Source organism: Protopterus annectens, chromosome 12.part0, assembly GCF_019279795.1.
Source record: "Protopterus annectens isolate FY-2018-M chromosome 12.part0, PAN1.0, whole genome shotgun sequence".
NCBI lineage: Eukaryota > Metazoa > Chordata > Ceratodontiformes > Protopteridae > Protopterus > Protopterus annectens.
In genome coordinates, this window is record NC_056746.1 from 654,560,397 (window position 1) to 654,584,465 (window position 24,069).

At 41.7% G+C, this 24,069-nt stretch overlaps 1 protein-coding gene across 1 annotated transcript in view; it reads right to left on the reverse strand.

The window, feature by feature from the left end:
• LOC122816769 (protein-lysine N-methyltransferase EEF2KMT-like) overlaps nucleotides 1-24,069 on the reverse strand; it is a 404,467-nt gene that overhangs the window by 123,597 nt on the left and 256,801 nt on the right. The window contains exon 5 of the mRNA XM_044089786.1: nucleotides 10,946-11,079. Within this exon, the coding sequence (XP_043945721.1) occupies nucleotides 10,946-11,079 (134 nt within the window). The remainder of the gene's footprint in view (nucleotides 1-10,945; nucleotides 11,080-24,069) is intronic.

A 24,069-nucleotide genomic window follows, 5' to 3' on the forward strand; every position in this document is an offset into this window, starting at 1 on the left:
TGGGATTATCTGGGTCAGAATCCTGAGGGTTCAGTATGATTGCTTGGCCTGGGGATAGAAGATTATTAATACTAGTCCAGAATTTTTTAGGTTCTTTTATGGTGTTTTTCTGTAACTGAAAGTAATAGTTCTTTTTATCTGTCAGAATAGCTTTTTTGGTGCTGTTTCTCAGCTCCCTAAAGTTTTGGTGGTCAGTTTGTTTTTTAGTAGACCGCCATTTATCCCAGGATTTATTTCTGAGAATAATTTTTTGCTTCGTATTCTTGGTTAGCCAGGGTGCTGCTTTAGTTTTGGTTCTAATGGTACGGCTTGGGACATGGTGATCTAGGATAGATAGGAATGTAAAATTTAAGTATTCAACTGCTTCATTAAGTGGGAGATGTTTTAGTGGGGCCCAATTACAATGTATTAGTTCAGCTAGAAACTGTGCAGAGTTAAAATGTTTTTTTGTACGTAGAGTTTTATAAGTGGTAGGTAAGGTTAGGTTAGTTTTGTATCTAATGATATAGGTTAGAGAGTGGTCACTAAGATCATCTGGAAGGATGCCTGAGTTGTAGGTTTGTAAGGGAGTATTAGTAAGAATCCAGTCCAATGTGGTTTCAGTATTACTGGTTTTATTAGTTCTAGTGGGACTATTAATGAGTTGTTTGAAGCCATATAGGTTGACATGGGAAGTGGGGTTATTACTGTTACAGGAATGCCAATCTATGTTAAAGTCTCCTAAGACTAGTGTTTCTTGAGGGAGTTTGGTTGATAGTAGGTCAAGGATATGTTGAAGGGTGCTGATATTATTTCCAGGAGGGAGATGAGCACAAATGATATTTATGGATTTAGTAGTATTGACTTGAAGTTTAGAGCTGATTACTTCAGCATTATTGTCTAGGGTAAGAGTCAGATTTAAGGTACTAATTTGGAGTTTTGTTTTATACAGAATTGCTACCCCTCCTCCCTTTTTGGCAGTACGGTTGTATCTAATGATGTTATAACCAGGTGGGGTGATTTCACTGTCATAAATTGAAGGCTTTAGCCAAGTTTCAGTTAAACATAAAATATCAAATTGATAGACTTCTAGAAGGGCATGAAGTTGACTAGTTTTGTTACAGATACTTTGTATACTGAGATGGGCAATAGAGAGAGAGAATTGGTGGGTTTAGAGAATGAGAGAGATGTAGTTTTGGTTTGTATTTTGTGTGTAATGGTTTTATTATGATGTGGGCCTGGATTAGGATGAATATCTCCATCTAGTAGAAGGTGGAGGAGTATGAAATATTTTTGTTGGGGAAGTTTATAGGAGGAGTCAAATATTTTCCTGGATCTACGTTTCTTGAATTTGAGAAGGTATTAGTTTAGATTTCTTTTTGTTCACTGTGTACCCCAGGCAGTTTAACAGTTTTATTACAAACGCCAGATGTTGCAATAGAATGTCCTTGCTGTCTGCTTGGATCAGGCAGTCGTCCAGATATGGGTAGATTTGGATTCCTCATTGTCTGCAGAAGGCAATTACTGATGCCAGGCATTTCGTAAACACTCTGGGCGCAGTAGATAAGCCAAAGGGCAATGCAGAGAATTGGTAATGGGTTGAACCTGCAAGAAATCTGAGGTATCTTCTGCAATCTTGTCTGATAGGGACATGCAGGTATGCCTCCTTGAGGTCCACCGTTACCAGCCAAGACTCCTTGCCCAGCATGGGAAGAAGCTGCTGTAATGTGAGCATCTTGAATTTTGGTACCTCTAGATATGTGTTTAGAATAGATAGGTCTAAGATGGGTCTCCAATCTTTGTCCTTCCTTGGTACCAGAAATAGCCATGAATAAAAACCTTGACCTTGTTCTTTTGCAGGTACCTCTTGAATTGCTGTCATATCCATGAGAGCAGTAATTTGCCTTTGTGCCTCTGCCCATTGATTTTGTGGCAGGTTTGGCATGCCTCTCATTTTTGGAAGGGTGTGAAAGTGGAACCTGTAGCCTCTGTCTATAATATCCAGAATCCATTTGTCCTTTGTAACAATGTGCCAGTTTTTTGGAAAATAAGGCCAGTTTTCCTACCAAAGGTGCTGCCATTATAGCTTTGTGACAGGCATAGGGGGAAGTCATTGCGTCTGTTTTCTAAATGACTGTGGTCTATCTTCTCCACCTCTTGGGGCTGGTGCTTGCCACTGCCTAGCTCTGTAAGATCCTTGAGGTTGTCCTCTACCCTTTGCCTGTATCTGCCCCTTTGGGGTCTGTCCGTGGCTGGAAAGGACCAATTTTTGAAGGCCAGTTTCTGCTGAAGCGTGGAGGCTGCACCTGCAAGAAATCTTTAACTGTTTGCATAGAATTTGCATTTTCTTTAGTACCTCCTCAGCTTTAACACCAAACAATACATCTTTTTGTAGTGGTGCATCTAATAACTTTGCTTTGACATGATCTGGTAAAGTTTGCTCTTTGAGCCAAGCATCTCTACATTATGACAGACCCCGTGACAGCAGCTCTACATGAGGCCTCTAAAGCATCAAAACCACACTGCAAGGTATGTTTACCCACTTGTTCTGCTCCATGCAACAAATCCTGCAACTCTTTCAAGTCTGGTTGTTCTGTTTTAAGGCCATTTTGCTTTTCAGCTGAGATAGCAAGAACTGTTGGTATTTTAACATATGAAATTGACAATTTAATGCCCTCATGGTTAAAGTGGCTGATGTATACACCTTTTTCCCCCACCTTTCTAATGCTCTGGAATCTCTCTCTGAAGGTAAAGGGTTTTTAGCAGTAGAGGCCTTAATCCCCTTGGGACCCTGTGAAATTGTTTCTGGGTCGGCAGTATGGCTTTTATAAAGGAACTGGTGAGAATCAGGAACCCGGTAATATCTGTCTGGTTTAACAGGGGCTGGAGGTAATGAGTCTGGATTTCTGCGTACACATCATCCAAAATATCTAAGACAGGAGGAATAGCCAGGGGCCTATGCTGGGGAAGTAGTAGAAATTCCCTGAGCCTTTTCTTGGAATCTGAGTAATCTTGGCCTTCCCAGTGGAAGTGCTCTCTCAATGTATGCCGGGTTTCCCCAAAAGAGTAGTCCTCAGGGGGGGGGAGACCGAGGGAATACACTCCTCAGCATCAGAGTCTTCAAATGGGGAATAGGTGTAATCCTGGTCCTCAGAATGGTCTGAGGTAATAGAAGCCTGGTCTGAGGAAGGGTAGTCTTCCTCCAACCTGGGTCTTTTGTCTGAGGGGGGTTGAGAACCCCTGATGAGAGTAATCAAATCCTCAGCCATTTTAAGCATCTGTTTCTTAGGCATGGGGCCTTGAGAGGGGGTCTGAGGACCCTGTTTTTTAATTTTCATTGCAGCTTTAGATTTAGTGAACAATTTAATAGAGGAGGTGGTAGGCCTGAAAACGCCTTCAGAAATGGCAGGCCTCGCTAAATTTTCGGTTTCCCCGCCAAGAGTGGCGTCGGTGCCTGCAGAGGGAATGGAGACCGAGGATCCTGCGACTTTGGGTAATGAAGTTGCCGGTAAAGTAGTTTCATCAGTAGTCAGGGGCTGCGTAGGCACCTTGCTGAGAATCGGAGAACTGGTAGTCGGCCTAAGCACGATCTCAGTACTCGGAGCCGGCCTCGGATGTCTGTCCTTATCCTTGCGTTTTTTGCCTAAAACTGTCGTCGGTGCATCCGACGGCATGATATAATTAAATTTTTTGCCAAAATAATGAAGGGCGAACTCCGCCCGGCGCTTAATAGTGCGCTTGTTAAACCTAGCACAAAAGCGGCAGGCGAGGCGTCGTGGTCTGGCCTAAGCAAGAGTATACAGTAAAGTGAAAATCCTTATCGGTGTTGCTTCCCACAAAGAAATGCAATTATTAACTGTAATCTGACATCTGTCTGTAGGGGCGAAGGATTTCCCCAGCGATGCTGCTAAAGAAGACTTGGCTGAAATACTGTTAGTAAATCTCAGGAGCTGGCCGACCGGCACTTGCGAACTGCTTCTGCTTCGGGCACCGCGTGACTAGAAAGACTGAAGAAAATGGCGTCGGCTGCTTCTTTTATACCCCTGCCGCACTGACGTCAGGGAAGAAGCGACGACAACCGACGCCGGACTTAGACTTTGGAATTCAGCCGACCGAGGACCCGCCTGACGGCAGATAACCCAAGTGTGATGACTGCAGCTGTATGCACGATGAACATCCAATGTTGTCTGGATCGAAAGGGAGTCACTAGCAAGATTGTGGGGGAGTCTTGCCTGATCTTGGGCAAGACCCTCGGAAGCAGAGGAAGGGGAGGGAAACTGTACAGAAACATCCCCTTCTAAGGAAAAGACAGGGCATCCACTTTCCAAGCCAGAGGACTATGGACTCTGGAACAGAACAGAGAAAGTGGTCTGTTCAGAGGGAATGCAAAAAGATTTACCTGAGGAATACTCCACTGATGGACAATGTCCAGAAACACACCTGTGTGAAGCATCTATTTGTGAGCCTGTGTGCTGAACCTGCTCAAAGAGTCTTGCCACTAGATTGTACTCCAAGGGAATGTAAACTGCCTGAAGAGTCACTTGATACAGGACAGCTAAATCCCACAAATGAAGAACTAGCCTGCAAAGAAGATAAGACCTTGTACCTCCCTTGCTTGCTAGCATACCACATCACAGTGGTGTTTTCCATGAAAGTGTTGAGGGGCCCGGTATGAAAAATGGAATTAAAAGCCTGAAGGGCAAGAAGCAGGGCCCTTATCTCCTTTATGCTGACATAATCTTACCTCTGATGCAGAGGCCAGAGACCTTGAACCTTAAGAGAACCAAAGATTGCCCCCCATCCCCCATCTGAGGCATCTGTAAAAACCTCTTGAATCTGGGCTGGCACTTGTAAAGGCAGTCTTGGGTTGACAATGAGTTGATGAATCTACCACTGAAGCTGTAGCTTGAGACAAGGAAGGAAGGGGACTGTGAAGTCCAGAGTGTGGCAATGTTGAAGTCACACTGACTTGAAGTACCATTGTAGCTTTCTCATAAGATACCTGGCCAAGGAAGCATGGGTATGGTGGAAACCATAAACCTGAGGGCCCTGAGAAAGTCCCTGGCTATGACTGATTCCGGACGAAGAACAGACTTGAAAAAGGAAATAAGACACAGGACCTTGGGGGTGGGCAGGGATTCCAACATGGGAATGGTCTTGATCCTGCAACCAAGGAAAACATGATCCTGAGAAGGGGTTAGAACTGAGTTTTGAAAATTTATTGAGAAACCCAGGCTCTGTAACAGGGAAATAGTGAACGACAGACCTTGAAGCAGAGCCTCGGTGGAGGAAGCTTGAATGAACAGATCATCTACATAAGGAAAGATATAAAACCCCTCTCATCCTGCAAAAATCAATGACAGAAGCAGGGAATTTGTTGAAGACCCCTGGGTTAGTAGAGAGGTCAAAACGCAAAGCAGAGAACTGAAAATGCAAGGAAGAAATAGAAACATGTAAAAAATTTCCTGAGAAAGGGATGGATGGGGATATGAAGGTAGACACCCTTGGGATCCAGAAAGACCTGGACAAGAAGAAGAGGAAATAAGGATTGAAGAGACAACATCCAAAAGGTGTTGAGCTGGGAAAGGTTCAGAATACCACTCCAAATTCCCTCCATCTTGGGAATCAGAAACATTCTGGAGTAAAAACCCCTCCCCACTTGGTCCGGGGTTCATAGGTTCATAGGTTCATAGGTAGGTACTAGGCTATCTGCCCAAAGGCATTTATAAGTCTAGCCAGAATGTGTTGGCTTTCGCAGCCCCCATAGATTAGTTCCCTGTGCCTTTGTCCAGCAGAGTCATTGAAGTGATCCCTGGGGTAAACTTCCTGTTTCCCATCCACTCGTCAAGGTTTCTCTTGAAGAGTGTTAGTGCCTAATGTAGATTGGAATCTTGTTCCAAAGCATGGGAAGTCTCTGGGAGAGGAATCTATCCCTCCAGCACGTCCCATTTATTGTTGTGGTGAGGTTTAGATCCCTAGAGCATGTGGCTCGAGGGGATATGGTTTTCTTTAGGTGGAGCATGTCCATCAATTTTGGGTTGGACATGCCTTGTATGTCAGGCTATAATGCTTTTACTTATAGCCTATGATGTTAGCTATATAGTTAAAATCCTGATGTTAGCTATATAGTTAAAATCCTGACATCAGTGCTTACAGTCAGAGTACATGTTGTTCACAATGTTGTCACTCACATGTGCTATATTCATCTGTAGATGGTGTTTCCTGTTACAAGAGTTTATTCTACATTTCCTTTGGAAAGGCTGTACTGAAGACTGATGCTGTCATTCGAAGAGGTTGCCATTCCATTACAATCATAGTGAAACACCTCCTCAGGACTGAGCACATGAGACAATGTGATGTAATGCGTTGCCTAAGTAAGGCATGTGTTCCAATACTGGATTATATCCACATTGAGCATAAATGTTGCTCTATCATCACCGTGACAACAGCAGGGGGCAGCAGGCATGTTTGGGTATACCTAGTATCATGCTTACACCAAGATTCTTTCCAAGTAATTACAGGGACACATATTCCTTGGTTCACACACTAACCACATATATGACAATTGCTGGTGCACTTATACTATGGTGCATTCATTGATCCCACTATGATGCTGATTTTCTCAATGCTTAGGCAAGTGTTCCAAACTAGCACTGAGAAACTGAAAGTATTTGCGTCCATAACTGTTCTGCAGGAAAAACACCCCCCCAATTATACTTGATATGTATACAAAGGCAGAGGCCTGTCTCATCAATTTTTACAGATAAAAATTATCGACAAGTGAACTACAGCTGATTGAATGACTTCCCACAGGTAGAGTTATACAGCTGTGATGACAGTTCCACTGTGGTGAATGTTATTAATAGCCAAATCCTTATTTGGAGGAGTTGTACACCTTGGTGTTCGATTCTAGCATAGGGATTAATTTTGTGTGAATGTCCTAATGTCACACAACAACCATTACATAACATCAGTCTTATTCCTTTATATATTGCATGAACAAATGGAATCTATCTGTGGATTTCATGGCAGTAGACATTTGTCCTTCCAGTGTCATGATGAGAGTGCTACCTTAGCTTATGTATTGAGTGCTGTGGTATACATGAATGTGCACCATTTCTTGGGTGGTATGTTTACAGACATACAGAGAAACCTTCATTGACCAAAAAACATTGCTATAGGACTGATCAGCTGTGTGCACATGAGCATACTCATTTAAATGCCATCAGTCTGACATGCTGATATGGCACTTATTATCAGGGATCCTTTCTTAATTTATGCATTAATTTTATTTGTTTGTGATGATACATTTTGCTGTCTCCTGTGACAGATGTCAACAATACTCAGCTGTAGGAAATACATTGCATCATACTGTGTTTTTTTCATCTGTTCTTATCTGTCTGCACAATAACTGTGTCAGGCAGGAGTGCCTTAAGTAAGAGCATTATATATGTTACACTATGCTCCCACATTTGTAATACCACACACACCTACATATAGGATGCAAAAACATTAGAATACCAAAGTGCATAATTCCTTCAAGGGAGATCATCCTTGTATGTGTGTTAGGCCCATTTCTGTGGTCAGACAATGATGGAATGGGCTTGCAAATGGGGTTACAGCTTGAATGTTGCCCTGGACCAAAACAGAATGAAGCACTTCTTAAAAAAATAAAGGAAGGTGTTCCTGGGAGGTTGACGGATGCCCAAAAAGGGAGAAACTGCTTTCCAAACCATGAAATACCCCTAGCAGATGACAGACAGAACCCAAGAGTCAGTTGTGATTCTCACCCAGTTTGGAAGGGACAGGGAATAATGAAGGGATAAATGGACCCGGCCAAGGGAAAGGAGAAGCAAATTGTTAAACAAAACCCAGCTTGTCGTGAAAGACAAGTTTCTGGGAAGTAGGTGTTTGAGTAGACTTAGCAGAGGCATACATCTAGAACCCTTTTTACCTTGGGTGGAGGACAAGACTGCCTACAAACAACAGCAGGTTTATAAGGGTACTTCCCTTGAAACTTTGAAATAGGAGAAACAAAAATATGTTTCAACTCCTGCAAAGCCTTGCCTTTATCCTGGAGAGACTTAAAAAGTTCAGCAGCAGCACCAAAAAGATTTTTACTATTCAAAGGAGCATCCAACAATTTGGTCTTAATGTCATCAGGCAAAACCCAAAGATGAAGTTGTTAGTAATGCCTCATGACAGAGCCAAATGTAGCAGCCCTGGAGGAAGCATCAGCAGCATCATAAGTGCACTTAACAGAATGGAAGGCAATTTGAGGGGTAGAACCCAATAGGAAAAGGGCAGAAACCTTTTCCTCAAAGTCAGGGAGGCCAGAGATAACCAGAGAAACCCGAGAAGGGAGAGCCCAAACATACCTAGACATACAGGTCTGGTGTTTAACGGTCTTAAAAGACAGGGTGGCTACAGTATGAACCTTTGTGTCTAGCCTACTATCCTTGTCTGCGGGAAGCAGCTTGGTAGAAGGCAAAAGCTTAGAGGGTTTGTCTGAAGGGACAGACACTACAGAAGATCAGCAGAAGGGTATTTATACAGAAATTTACAATTATCAGGCACCTTGTAAGATCTGTCAGGTTTCTTAGGAGCAGGGGGCTGAGAATCAGGGGCCACAGAAGCTGCTGAAAGGGTATCCAGGATGGCAGTCAAGACTGGAAGGACAGCATAAGGCTTGAGAGACTCCGCCTGGAGGAGTTTGTAATACCTCTTCTGGATATCAGAAACCAGAGAACAACCCCATTTAAAGAATTCCATTATATGGGAAATAGTGTCCCCAAAGGGCAGTGCCTCTAAAGGGGAATCTGAACTAATAGAATCCTCTTCCTGTGAATCACACTCCAAAGGGGAAGGGATCTGAAGGGGTAGGCTAAAGACTCTTCGCTAGAATCCTGATCCTCGTCAGAGGAATCCTGCTCCCTATGTCTTTTAAGAGGAGCAGAAGAACAGGGAGGAGAAAGTACAGAGACCCCCTGAGGAGGATTTAAAGCCATTAAAGTGTTAAACAACTCCTAAGAAAAATCCTGCCATTCTTGTTGGGGATCCTGTACTGCAGGGGAAATAGGTTTGTTTTTTTTTGTTTCTTCTTTCGCAGGCAATCCACATGCAAAACCCTGGGAGGGTCAGACCCTTATTGACACTCAATAAGTGTAGTAGGGATCTCCTCCCTTACTAAGATCAGCAGAATTCCCCTTCGGTCCCTCAGATTTAATCAGCTGAGGTTGCCCTCTCAATGTCTGGAGCAGTTGCTTGGAAAACCTCTGAGGACATGCTAGAAGTTGGATCTATGCTGACTTCCAATGGGGTGCGGCAGAGGAGTCTGAAGCAATGACTGGACAATCCTATGGGCTTTCACTAGCTTTGATGGAGACGTCTTTAGGAGGCTAAACAGCAGCAGTAGCAGACCTGAATTTTTTTGCTTTTTTTTTTCTTGTCTGACGGCTGACCCTCGGGACAGGATGACTCCACCGTAACACCCTTAGCCAACAGAGTAAGACGGTGGTTTTCAAGGTAAATAGACAAGGAAGAGAGGTGACTATGTTGGGTCTTGGGGACAAATGCTTGGCAGATGGAACACTGCGTATAGTTGTAAGAAGCACCAAGACAGAAGATACATGGGTCATGATGATCTTTATGAGGAATCTGCCTCCCACACTAGCAATTTCCCTTTCTAGATGGCATGAAACCAATAACACTAAAAATAAAAGAAAGATAAGAAAGAACACCAACAGGGCACTTATCTGAAAAACAGCTCTGTAACCAGCACAGAAGAAAGGCATTCAGACTAATGTTCAATGATGGAGTTTGGGCTGAAGTTCTGAAGTGTGTGTGTGTCCGTACATCACCTTTATGCTCTACAACTTGTGGGAGGAGTATACGTGTGATCTACGGCACCTGTAAACACTAAAGGCTTTCTTATACTGGCTGAATATTGGGATATCCTTTACAGGAGATCCCTTACGTAAGGAATACTGGAAAGGACATCTACATTTCATTAAGACATCCAGATTTTCCGACTGTCAATACAAAAATTCTTGATAAGAGGCAATAACAGAAGTCAGTTTGCCCATCCTGGGGGGGTGGGGTGGACTTGTTTACAGTAGTGGTAACATCCACTGGAGGATGGCAGTTACAGTTTATCTGCCTGAATCTTGCTTCAGCAAACCTACACTAAATGAACCTGACTGAGACAGCAACGTTTTTGTTTTAATGAACCACAATACCTCTGGATACTTTATACAACTTTCAGCCAGTTTTCTGAATAAGGTTAGGCTGATCAGGTTTTAATGAAACAAGAGGTAGCAGGACAATCAGATACCATTTATATCTTTCTGCATATGGACCAGGGATTTGCACCTGGCTATTGCCAAACTACATTCATTCAGTAAATTTCAATGCATGCGTAAGGAAAGGTTCCTGGGTTATCCATTATGACAGGTGATTGTGCCTAAGGGGTTTAACTGGTTAACAATTTAAAAACAAATAAATAATCAGTAGGCCCTTGCTTTAACAGGCAGACACATCAGCTAGTGAAAACGGGGTTAAGCCATCAATGCAGACTCTGCTACTGGTTGCCTGGGTTATAAATGCATCATAATCACCCACTGTCCTATACCAAAATGAACAGAACAGACCATTATAGTGAGCCAGATGGTCAACAGGCATGACAGGGGGGCATAAAAGCAACATAAAAAAAAGAAAAATTATCTTAGTGCTGTATGTAATTCAAAACGGCACTATATACTGATAAAGGAGTAGAAAGAATAACTTAAAACAGCGTAGTAAAAAAGTATGTCATAATAGCCTGGTAACTGAAAATGTCAAGATTGTATCATGTCCTACATCATTGCCTATAAATGGGAAGAATTATTTTTTTTACTCAATCTTATTTCTATAGCAAAAACACACTGCATCTGCTCTTGCATTTTATAGTAATGCAGAATCCAATTACCTGTCACTGAAAAGGTGTGGGTTCTCTATGGACCATTCAGCTGTGCATAACGCTGCTTCCCAGGTCACCAACCCTGTGGTTCCCTCAGAAATTGCTGCTATACTCTCACACAGAGTAACAGATTCTCCTGTTGGCTGAAAAAAAACATAGTAAATCAACACTACCATCTGTAACCGTTTTTAGAGAACCATGTTACAACCACAAGCCTTTTCTCAGTTTTGTTTTGGCAAGGCTTAAACTTAATTCCCAAAACTATTTCTCAGTTGAAATTTAAATATTCTGCATGTAAATAGTATTCAGAACCTTTGAATGATCACATAAATTCAGGACTTCATTTCTGCCATACTGTGAACGTGTACAAATATCCAGCTGAACTAACAGAAACATAGTTCAAATCTACGAAATTTCACACCAACAATATTTATAAACAGCTACTTTTCTTTCCCTATGAAGCTTGCAATAACCTAATTTCTTCCTTCTTTTGTGTCTCATGATTCATCTCACTAGTACTTAGTTTGGACAAGTCACTTTTTCAGAAACACAAAATTCACTAAGGTTGAATGAGTCTCTTCACAAACTCCTTTTATAACTCACCCCAGGGTGCTGAAATCTTGGAATTAGTTACACTGGTTATGATGATGAAGCCTTCTTTGTGTAGGACTAGAAGGCTCTGCACTTATTACAAAATGCCTCAGAGGTTCACCTTTTGGTAAGCTAGTGTTGCTGAAAAATGGTTACATGAGATAAACCATATCCCATGAAAACATATGTTGAATATGTCAGGACCACCTAGTACACACTTGTCATTCTGGAAATATGTTATGCCAAGACACTACTCTCTCCATAAAGAAGGAAATGTTTCTTGTTGGATTTCCTTACCAACTAATTATTAACAAATAGGGCAGCATCAGTAAGCTGGCAGCGCAGATGATTAGTTGTGCACGTTTAAACATGCCGAGGGATGGTGATAGTGATTTTGTCCTTTCACTGACTTTACACTTCCTGATTTTGAACAATGACATTCTCCAATGCCAGTCATCAGATTTTATCAGTTTGATTAATGTCTGTAAGAACATTTTCATAAGCCTTTGTTTTTGCTAGAGTCTGTGTTTTGGTGATTCATGACAACACTTCCAGCCTCAATTAACCACAACTCACTCTGTCACACACACACACAAAATAAATACAGGAAATCAGAAACACATTCAAATACACATCTGAATTCACATGAATTCACTAGTAGTATGAACCACAATGCACAGATGCACAATAAACTGATAACTGCTTGGCACAACAGTGTCTTTTCAAGGGCACTGTCTGGTTAAGTGACTTGCTCACAATCACAAGAACCAATACACGAATAGTAGAACAACCACCAAACCAAAAAAAAAAAAAAAACCCAAGAAGACAGCAATAAGCAAGTCCACGCTGGAATGAATGTAACGCAAACTTTAACGATTACAAGAAGTCACACAGGATTAAGCGCTTTCATCTTAGACTTCATCAGAATCACAATCATACAGTTTACACAGCATTAAGTACCAAATAATCACATGACCATGACCAGCCTATTATAAAACTTGTAATATTGGCAATATAAATCTTTTATAAAATGAAATAAAACTACATTAAAATGTTACCATAATTAGTTACAATTAAAAATAGAAAAGTAACCATTTTTACCAGTTAACTGTTTTTAAACAGAATCAAATCAAGGACAACAGGATGAAACTCATTAGTAATCAAAGCCACTTTGTGCAGACTGCTAGACTAACTGGAAGACATAAGATACAGAAACTGCACAACTAAAATGTAACAAAAATAAGGACACCCCCCACCACCAAATTGATAGGGTGCCACCTTACACACCATCCAGTGTGTGGAGTTCTCCCACTCAATATCCCTTAATTTCATATGCAACTAACTCCGTGACTACACATCTGTGTGTTGTGCTTTTACATATACAATCACATTTTTCATTAGGATGACTGTAGTCACCTAACAATGCAATGAATTGGAAATGTGAAGATATTTTGGAGATGTGCAATGCAATAACCCAGTAATTAATAAAATTGCATGTTCCTTATTTCAAAGGTCTACTGGTGCTTACAAAGTCTATAGCAACAAAAGTATTTTTATGGGATTCATTTTAGCTTACTGCACGCACTTCTTTTCTAGAAGCAGTTCTCTGAGAAAAAAATTTACAAATGAGACTGAAATTAAGGGTTTTGAAAGGGGCTTCATAGGTTCATACTAGGCTATCTGCCCTAGGGCATTTATAAGCCTAGCCAGAGTGTGTTTGGCTTTTGCCACCCATTTCAAATTAATTTTGCTATGCCCTTTTTCGAGGTTAGTATACTGTGCCTCTGTCTAACAGTGACACAGAAGTGATACCCGGGGTAAACCTACGATCTCCCATCCACTCATCAAGATTCCTCTTGAAGAGAGTCAATGAGCTACTCTGCCTAACCTGGACTGGGATTTTATTCCAGAGTGAAGGGAGCCTCTGGGTTATGAATCTGTCCCTCCAGCATGTCCTATTTATTTCAGTGCTGAGGTTCAAGTCTCTCGAGCGCGTAGCTCAATGGGATATGGATTTTCTGAGGTACAACATGTCCATTAATTCTGGGTTGGACATGGCTTTATCGTCAGGCACAGATCGCCTCTGAGCAGGCGGTATGCCACTGAGTAGAGCTGGAGTTTCTTTAACCGGGCAGCATATGGCATCTGTTTGAGCCCTTTGATCCTCTTGGTGAGGTACTTTTGGGGTCTTTCCAGTTGCTGCAGGTGTCTGGTAAGGTACATCCCAAAAGGGGCATTGTACTCAATTATGGGCCTGATGAGGGATGAGTAAGGAGGCACGATGACCTCCACTGATCTAGATGTGAATCCCTTAATGATTAGGTGGGCTATATAAAATGTTTTTCTAACCACTTTGGCCACGTGGTTGTCAAATGAGAGATTGCTATCAACTTGGGTCCCCAGGTCCCTAATTACTTCTTCTGTACTTAATGGATTACCACCTATGTGGTAATTTGTGGGCACTTTGTTTTTGCCAAAGGGGATGACTATACACTTTTGGCATTTAGCTTGAGGCCATGGCTCTGGCACCAGTTGTCTGTTTCTATGAGGCCCTTTTGGAGGATGCTTGTGTCGGCTGGAGAGTCAATTATGGCACCCAGTTTGCAGTCATCTGCGAACTTGGTCAGCCACAGTCCTTCCGTGTTGGCCTGTACCTCTGAGAAATATATACCGAACAAGAGAGGTCCCAGGACTGAGCCTTGTGGGATGCCACTTGTAACTGGTTTGGAGTCTGACATGGCTCCAGCAATTCTAACCATGTGGGTTCTGTCCTTGAGCCAGTTTGCAACCCATCTAGTGACATAGGGGTTTATATTTAAGCTGGTGAGCTTATCTATAATGCCCGAGTGGGGTATTGTATCGAAGGCTTTGCGAGGTCCAGGTAGGCTGTGTGGATCACCTTCCCTCGTCAATGGCCTTGGTGACTGTTTCAAAGACATCAACCAGGTTTGAGAGGCAGGATCTGCCCTTAACAAAGCCGAACTGGGTAGGATCCAGTGTGTGTAGGTCCCCAATATCTGTATTTATGAGGTCCATGATGATCCTTTCCATAGCTGGGCAGACCAGGCTAGTCAGGCTTATGGGGCAATAGTTTCTTGGATCCATTGAGGCACCACCTTTGTGGAGAGGGACCACTGTTGGTGTATGCCACTCTTTGGGTACATATCCTGTAGTAAGGCTGAGATTGAACGGTAGTTTTATGTTTGGGTGTAGCTCTTCTTGGAGTTCATGTAGGATGCAGCCGGGACACCGTCTGGTCCCATTGATGCTGTGTTTTTGCTTTGGAGATGGCAGCTCTTACCTGAGCATCTGAGATGTCAGGGGCAGCACTCCGCTGGGATAGATATTTGCCCTTTGGTGGGAGGGGAGAAGTTTGCACTGAACCTGTCAGCTAGGATGTTGGCAATGTCTGTGGGTTCGGTGTATTTTTGTCATTTTGGATTAATTCTGAGCATATCTGGGAATTCCACCCAGGTTCCTAACATAACTAAAGAAAGCCTTGTGATTATCCTTAGTGTCCTGTGCAATTTTTCTCTCGAAGCTGGCCTTAGACGATTTTATGAATGCCCGTAGTTTTTTGCTAATACTGATCAGAGATGCCTTCCCTTTTTGGGATTTTGCTCTATCATGTAGTAGCTTCCTCCTTCTATTGTATAGTTTGTTTATGGCTGGGGTCCACCAGACAGGATGTCTGCCTTTGGAGGATTGGGTCTTGGTTTTATTTGGGATTGCATGATCCATGCATTCCTGAAGGTGTTCATAGAATGCGTTTATAAAGGATTCTGCGGTCTGGGCCGTATTTTCCACAGGCCTGGGGGCTTTGAAGGATTCCACCTCGGTTTTGAGAAGTGTGAAATTTGTTTTAGAGAAGTTTTTCACTGTGGTTTTCAGGGCAGGGGGTGGAGTCGGGATGTGAATATCCAGTGAGATTAGTTTATGGTCTATTCTTACCAGTGAGGGATACACTTCCGGTCTGGAGCATAGAGTCCCCATGTTGGTGATGATCAGGTCCAGTATGTTTTCCCCTCTTGTGGGAGTGGTAACAAGTTATTCCATAGCATTTGAATTTATAAATTCTAGGAACCTTTGGGCTAGGGTGTTGGAGCTAGAGTAATGCTCCCAGTCTATGTTTGGGTAGTTGAAGTCGCCCAATATAATGGTGTTTGGAGAGACCTTCATATTTTCCAGTGTTCTCAGGAAGGCCCAGTGGGGTTCCTGGGTTTGGGAGGGTGGTCTGTAGCAGGCTATAAACTGGAAGGCAGTTTTACCCACTGTTAGTTGCACATGGATAGTCTCTGATGCTTCATGCTGTGCCACCAACCTGGAAGTGTGGGTATCTTTGATGAATATTGATACTCCCCTCCTTTTGTGGTTCGGTCCAAGTTTGGGGCGAAAAGCATGGTATGAGGTATAACCTGGTAGTGCTGGGGTGCTCTCGGGAGCCTTGAACCAGGTTTCTGTTACTGCACAGATATCGATGTTCTCCATGCTAAGGAGAGTTTTGAGTGCGTGCATCTTGAGGTTTAGACTTCTGGCGTTGAGTAGCATTACTCTTAGTTTCTTATCCCTTGTGATACCTATGGAGGTGGGTTTGTCTTTTGAGCCTTGCCTAAAAAAGGCACCATGGGGTAGCAAGAGCCTTTGCCAATATCCGAAAGCCCAGGGTGACAGGTGCAAGCCGTCCCTAGTGAAGCATCGTGGCTTGTCGAGCATGTCATCCCAGGCTGACAGGCATTGGATCCCCTTTGAATGATACCAATACTTAAGCCAATTGTTGAAATTGATCATCTTGTCTTCATATTGTGGCATCATTCTTGGTGAGAGTAAGATGCTACTCAAGGTCAGGGTCATACCGGCCTGGGCTACATGCTCAGAGAGCTCCTCTATGTGTCTTTTCATGTAGTCCAGGGAGGTACGTCTCAGATCATTCACACCAGCATGGACAATGACTGAGTCATATTTGTACTTGCCTTGGAGTGACCTGAGTGCTTGTGTTATGTGGCGGATCCTAGCGCCCGACAGGCAGCTCACCGTGACCTTCTCCTTGTTCAGCCTGGTGAGCGGGACATCAGTGTGCCTGACAATAGAGTCACCTATTACAAGTGTATCAGGCTTCACCCTCTAACTCCACTCACCCACTTACGCATCATAAATTGCTTCTACGATTGCATGTCCATTGATGAAAGGGGCTATTTCTTGATGAGATGCATCTCAAGATGAGCCAGTGTTCACTTCCCCAGCCCCTGAACTGCCTCCAGTGCCACACATTGGGAGCAACAGTTTGGGTTAGTATTATTTTCCAGCAAAGAGATGTGAACTACTGACTTCTCATTCTGTTTTTGCCTGCAATGGCAATTGGACCCAGATTCTTCACCTTTTTCAGTGCTTTTAAAGGTGCATCCCCCATAAAAAGCAATCCTCTTTAGCTTCTTTCCCTCAAAATATTTATTTTATTTACAACTGGTTGACCAGGTAAGTCTCATAAAGCAAAAGTTCTCTTTTTAAGGGAGTATATATATATTTAGAAAGCTTGTGAGGAAATTTTGTTTTACTTGGATCGTTTGTCTGTGTACTTAATAAAGGATTTTTGACTGGAAACAGACTGCCTGCCTTACTTGGATTACTTTTGAATACTTAGTAATGCTGTATAATTATATATTTTCTATTATTTTTTGTTTTGTTTTGACTTAAGACGAGTTTAAGTTCGCTACTTCTTCTACTACTGTCTGATCTGATTAATGTACAGTGATTAATTAGAAATATATGGACTGAAAATCTTCCACACACAGAAGTTTCTTACACTTTAGACTCAAGCTGGTATTTATACTGACTACTGGAAATTTCCCAAATAAAGACACTGAAAGCTTTGAAGGCAAGCCTTACCAAAAATAAAAATATGTATATGTCCAAGTAAAGCAAAGTCTTGCCACCATGGTGGAGGTAAAAGATCCAACTGTTTAAAAACCGAATGTTTCATAAAACACAATAAAATAATGCAGTTCAAAAACCAAGATAAATCTTGATAAAAAAGCAGGACAATCGCTTTCAGCTATCTAAGCCTTCTTCAGATGCTGCCATTTTTTGTAATCCAAGGATATTTAAACAGGTAAGCACCAATGAAAGCAAAGCTATCTAGGTAATTTCCTGCCTTTCAACATAGGTTTTAAAGGAACCATACTATTAAGTCTTGGTTCCTTATCAGCCTGTAAATTGGCTATCCAGCACATCTCTAAGTATTCTGTGTGATTTTGTATGTCTCCACCTCTTAAATTTTCTTCCACTAATTGCAAAACCATAAATAGAAATTTATGTGTAGGACAACTTTTATGTTGTGCCAAAACGTTATTCCTGTTCTCCAGGCATATATCACTCATATGATGAGATATTCTCTCTCTTAAACATCTGTTTGTCTTTCCCACATAGAAATAAATGCACTATTCACATGTAGCTATGTATACAAGATTCCGACTTACACAATCAGCATAGACATAAGCCTGCAAAGTCTATGTGTAATTGGATGCTCAAAAAGATTTTTTGTGTTACTAAAAGTGCATGCCTTACATCTGATACAGGAATATAATGTCAGGAGAAAACAGGGGCATATTTTATTTTATTTATATTTTTGTAATTAGTGGAAGAAAATTTAAGAGGTGGAGACATACAAAATCTCACAGAATACTTAGAGATGTCCTGGATAGCAAATTTACAGGCTGATAAGGAGTCAGGACTTAATGGTATGGTTTTAAATCCTGCATTGAAAGGCAGGAACCTACCTAGATTGCTTTGTTTTCATTGGTGCTTACCTGTTTAAATATCCCTGGATTACAGGAAATGTCAGGATCTGAAGAAGGCTTAGACAGCTGAAAGCACTTGTCCTGTTTGTTTGTTTATCAATATGTACCCTGGTTTTTAAACTGCATTATGTTATTGCATTTTATTAAACAGTTGACAGTTGGATGTTTTACCTCCACTCTGGTGGCAAGACTTTGCTTTCCTTGGACGACTACTGGAAATTTAGCCAGGGCCAAGGGAACTTTCCCTGTACTTCTCAGTAAATGTCATCAGATATTTTACTTCTGGAAGAGCTACCACTGACTCAAGCAGCTAGGGTCTTGGTTTAGCATCTCATCCAAAGGATGGCACACTCCGAGGAGTGTAACACCCCTCCCCCATGCAGTACTGCAGTGTTAGTATTCAAATATTAATCCAGGTACCTGGAGTGGGAATAGAACCCAAAGCCTTCTGATCTTTGAGACTCAAAGGAAAGTGTGTTACCTACTCAGCTGCTGAGACTGACAATACGAACTATCACACATCAGCTAGTTTTTCTTACTCCAGGTTTGGTTAATTGTTCTGTGTGTTTTACTTGCACCATGTGTATGTATATTATGCTGTACCATGTATCCACTCTGTGACCAAAATGGCAGCTGGAAAGGGTCATCAGACCACAGCTCACTTACCCAGCTAACAAACATAGATGGACAGATAGATAGGCAGACAGACACTTATAACAAGTTTTTTGCAGTGGAGATTTGGCAAATTCCAGACAAGGGAGCTTCATACTAATGTTTAAACATACTAATGCTGAGTTCACCTCTACTGAAGATAAACCCAAATGATTGCTTTGGTATATAAATAACTAACTCCTTCTTTGCATTGTACTGTGATCACGGAGTTGATATATGGAAGGTGAAAGGGGCAGAAATATAGATCTCAGATTTTATTTCACATTGAATCATATTAGTCTAATTAACTCTATTTAAGTGTGATGCAATCACCTGAGTTATGATTTTTTTTCTTTAATTTTAATATATAAAATCTGACTGTTGGGTATCCTGCCATCAATAAGAAATTAAAAAAAAAATACAATCTATTTACACTGCACAATAAATTGACCAAACATGCACGTCTCTAATTTTACTGCTTGTTCAGGAAATGTGTTATTATTATACACAGCACAAGAACAAGCAAAAGTGCAAAATTTAAAGAATATTTTACTTAACTACAATTCCATTCTACTTCTGTCATAGCTTTGTCTCCTGCTACTGACGCTCTAATTATTAAACTTAAATGCTGTATACTCAAAAACAGTGTCAGGGGACCACCCCACCACCCAGCATTTGAAGCTATGAAGCAATCCGGCAACAGTAACAGCAGACAGAAAGACAGCATACATTTTTAGCTGAAGACATACAAACTTGCAAAAGAGACTTGGAATATATAATGGGTAATAGGACAAGTTGAAACACCAAAAAAATAAGCAAATTCACATAACATACATCTTAATCAGTTTTATGAAACACAGTACTCACGATGTACAATGCCTTCTTATCTGAAACTATAATACATTTCTGGAAGGGTGATACTCTGGACCTACAATTCCTTCTTATCTGAAATTGTATATTTCTGCAAAGCAGTACAGTAGGCACCTTCAGTGGCAATTTATGTGTGGCTGTCTTCAAGGGTGAACTGCATCTTATTTAGCAAGTGGCTGACTGAAATGATTACGGCAAATAGTAATAATCTACTCACAGCTGGAGTACCTAGGGAAAATACAAGCTGCAATCTCACTATACATGACAGAAGTAGGAGCCAAAGCTCAAACATGGACAGTTATCTAGTATAATACGGCTCACATATTTAAACGGTGCATTTACATCCATCCAGCCATCCATAAAACCTTTTCCCATTTTTCAACATGAGGTCAGGGTGTCACTTCAACAGTGACAATTTTCTAGAACCAAGGTTCACACCACTGGGTGACTGGTTTTCAGAAACCCAAGCTACAGAACATGTCAGATTAACTACAAGGTATGCCCTCAAATATAAGAAACTCTTCATCCTGAATATATTATGCTGCAGAATGGCTTTAAATCACGCATTTTTTTACACACACACCAATACGAAATGTGCATGCGGAATTATAACATAAGCTTGAATCCAACAATTTGAAAACACAGGATTAAAGCCAAGATCTGCTAACAAGCTTCATCCTGTAGTCTTGGATTTGATGTTTCTTCTGTCTGTTCTCCTACTCAGCGACTTCAGGCTTCCACAGAAAATGGGCTTCAGCCCAGTTGGACAACATAGTTAACAGAACACATAAATAAAGAAATACAATAAGCAAAAAGTTGTTTACATATAATAGGAAGGTATGTTAGTTAAATACAATCCAGCCTGCATTTCACTACCTATGCTGTAGGAATTTTATTGTTCTGAACATTTATAACACCATTCACATCTTTGAATCTCTCTGCTTAAGCTTTTTTCCTGCCAAAATAAGGTTAAAAATAAGTGCAGCAAAGTCATGTTTTAACACAATGAGAACTACTCCGATGGAAACATTGCATTGTGTAAATATCTCAGGGAACATTGATCATATTTTTCTATTATCAGTAAAACAATGGAGAAAACATAATAAGATAATGTTTAACACAAACAGTACTAGGTCTAAATACAGTTATTAAAAGTTGGGTGAAGGTATGGTGCAGTCTGTTGAGGAAGGTTAACAGTATTAAAGTTAACCAGCATGGTTGGATTTTCATATAAGAATGTCTTTCATTATTTCCTACTGCACAGCAAAACAGTACTGCACATCAATGATTTTTCCATTTTTCAGTGAAAAAATGCCAGAAAATATCAGACCATACCTCTCATCCTCTTAGCACAAGAATTCTAGACAAAGGCAAACATAAGGGGGGGGTTCAAAATCAGGAACGTTAAGTTCTAAACTCTGGACCATCACAGTACTAGAAAAAAAAAGAAATTATGTATTTACCATAAAATTCCATTGGAGTTGTTGGTTTTTCATTTGTCTTCAACCTGTGCGTTCGGATCCAACATCGGATCTGACTCGGCCATATACTACAGCTTCAGGATCTGAAAATCTGTGCTCCTCCCTACCCATAAATGCCCTGCTCTCCTCTCATCCCCTCAGATCGTGTTTGCAGCTAACAATCTATCTGCTGTTTACAACAAAAGGTTTTAAAATACATGTCCTTGAATTGTAGAGAAAAAGAGCACTTCAGGAGCTCAAACAGACAAAGGAGGGATATACATATCCGTCGGGTCTTAAAAATTTGGAAGGGGGATAGAGAGAGGGAAGGCTGAAGACAAATGAAAAAACAATTCAGATGGAACGTTATGGTAAGTACATAACTTCTTAATGTGAAGTTGTTGTTTTTATTTGTTCTTCAACCTGTGGGACAGAGTGTTCCCAGCTATAGAATTCTTGGGAGGGCCTCATGGAAGGATATTCCAGAGCACAGCAGAACCAAAGGAGGCCTGTTCCTGGAAATAATGCCCAATTTGTAAGGAGATATAAAGGTATGCAAATTAGGCCAAGTAGCGGCACAGCAGATATCTTCATTAGGAACTCTAGACCAAAAGGCAGCAGAAATGGACACAGACTTGTTAGAATGAGCCTTGATCAGTACAGATAAGGGCATTCCTTTAATGGAATAAACAAGTGAGATGCAGCTTGTAAGCCAATTAGCCAGATTCACTTTGGAAATTGGTTTCCCCAAATTAACTTTTGAGAAGGATACAATGAGCTGGTCAGACTTCCTGAAAGGTTTAGTTTTGTCCAAATAAAACCGTAAAGTACAGTTTTGTACCTACCATAAATGTAGATGTTCGAGTGTATATACTGCTGCAGTCATCACACTTGGGTTATCCTGCTGTCAGGCGGTCCCGCAGTCGGCCGAATCCCAAAGTCTTGGTCCAGCGTCGGTTGTTGTCGCTTCTTCCTGGATGTCAGTGTGACAGGGGGATAAAAGGGGCAGCCAACGCCATTTTCTTCAATTTTTCTTGCCCCAGATGTCAGGTGCCCCCAACTAGGAAGGCAATACAAATAACTATGCAAAAATACCTTAGTAGATAAACAACAGTACTAGCTGTTAGCAAATACACCATATAGACATGCATCCAATAGATTGATGTATATGGAGTTATAACTAACACCCTGGTATGTAGAGGGGATGGTGGGAGGGTAACCTGGACTGCAGCAGTATATACACTCGAACATCTACATTTATGGTAGGTACAAAACTGTACTATGTTCATCGTGTTATACTGCTGCAGTCATCACACTTGGGTTGAATCCCAAAGCTATGGATGGGTGGCTGGTACTAAACTGGGTTAGGTGAAGCTAGGATGCCCTGCAGAACTGCAGTGGCAAAACCAGCTCTGGTTTTTGAGTATAATGGAAGGTGGTAGTGCATGGTAAAGGTGTGCACTGAACTCCAAGTAGCTGCCTCCAGAATGTCCTTGGTTGGAACCCCCCTGAGAAAGGCTGCTGAGGTAGCTGCAGCCCTGGTAGAGTGGGACCTAATATTAACAGGCACTGCTTTCCCATGGTGCGAGTAGCAAAAGCGGATGCAATGTGCTATCCATTTGGAGATGGTCTGTTTTGAAATAGCCTTTCCTTGTGAACCTGCAGCATAGGATACAAAGAGTTGGTCAGTCTTTCTGAAGGTCTTTGTCTTATCCAAATAGTAACGTAGTTGTCTGTGAATGTCCAAAGAGTGAAGGAGTCTTTCTCCTTTATTCTGGGGGTTTGGATAAAAGGTGGGTAAATGAATGGTCTGATTCAAAGCCACACTGGATACTACCTTTGGCATGAAGGTAGGGTTAGTATGTAAAGAGACTCTGTCCTGATGGAAAATGATGAAAGGTTCCACTGCCATAAGTGCCTGTAGTTCTGAGACCCTGCGTGCTGAGGTGATAGCCAGCAACAGAGCTGTTTTCCATGACAAGTATTGTAGTTCTGCTGAGAAGGCTGGTTCGAAAGGAGGCAATGTTAATTTTTCTAAAATGAAGTTGAGGTCCCAAGCTGGCGTTGGGGGTTTTCTGGGGGGTCTTATATTCTTAGCCCCTCTGAGAAACTGCCTTAGTAAAGGGTGTGAGAATATGGGAGGATCCGTATTATATTGAGCTGAAATGGCAGAAGCATGGATCTTAATGGATGAGAAAGAAAGGCCTTTGTGTAGCATCTCAGTTAAGTATTGCAGTATTTGAGGAATGTTTGGTATCCAAGGATTCTGGCCTTTAGCCTGGTTCCATGCACAAAATCCTTTCCATTTGTCTGAGTAAGTTTTTCTGGTACTGGGCCTCCTGGCCTCCAAAATGACATTCAGGACGTCCTTTGAGAGAAATGTTGATTGATAATTCAGGGTATTCTCCATGCAGCTAAATTTAAAGTCCTGAGCTGACTGTGAAGGAGCTGAAAGTTTTGCTGAGTCAACAGAAGTGGGAGTTGAGGTAAGATCCATGGAGGATTGTGAGTCAAGGTCCTTAGTAATGGGTACCAGTGCTGACATGGCCAGTCCGGAGCAATGAGGATCATTTGCGGTCTCTCTGATCTGACTTTCAGTAATACCCTGGTCAGGAGAGGTAGTGGTGGGAAGGCATAGACTGTCAATGCTGTCCAACTGAATGATAGGGCGTCCACTTTCCAGGCTAGGGAATGATAAGTCCTTGTGCAAAATTTCTGTAGTTGGCAATTGTTGGGGGAGGCAAATAGATCTATGTCTGTGCGTCCC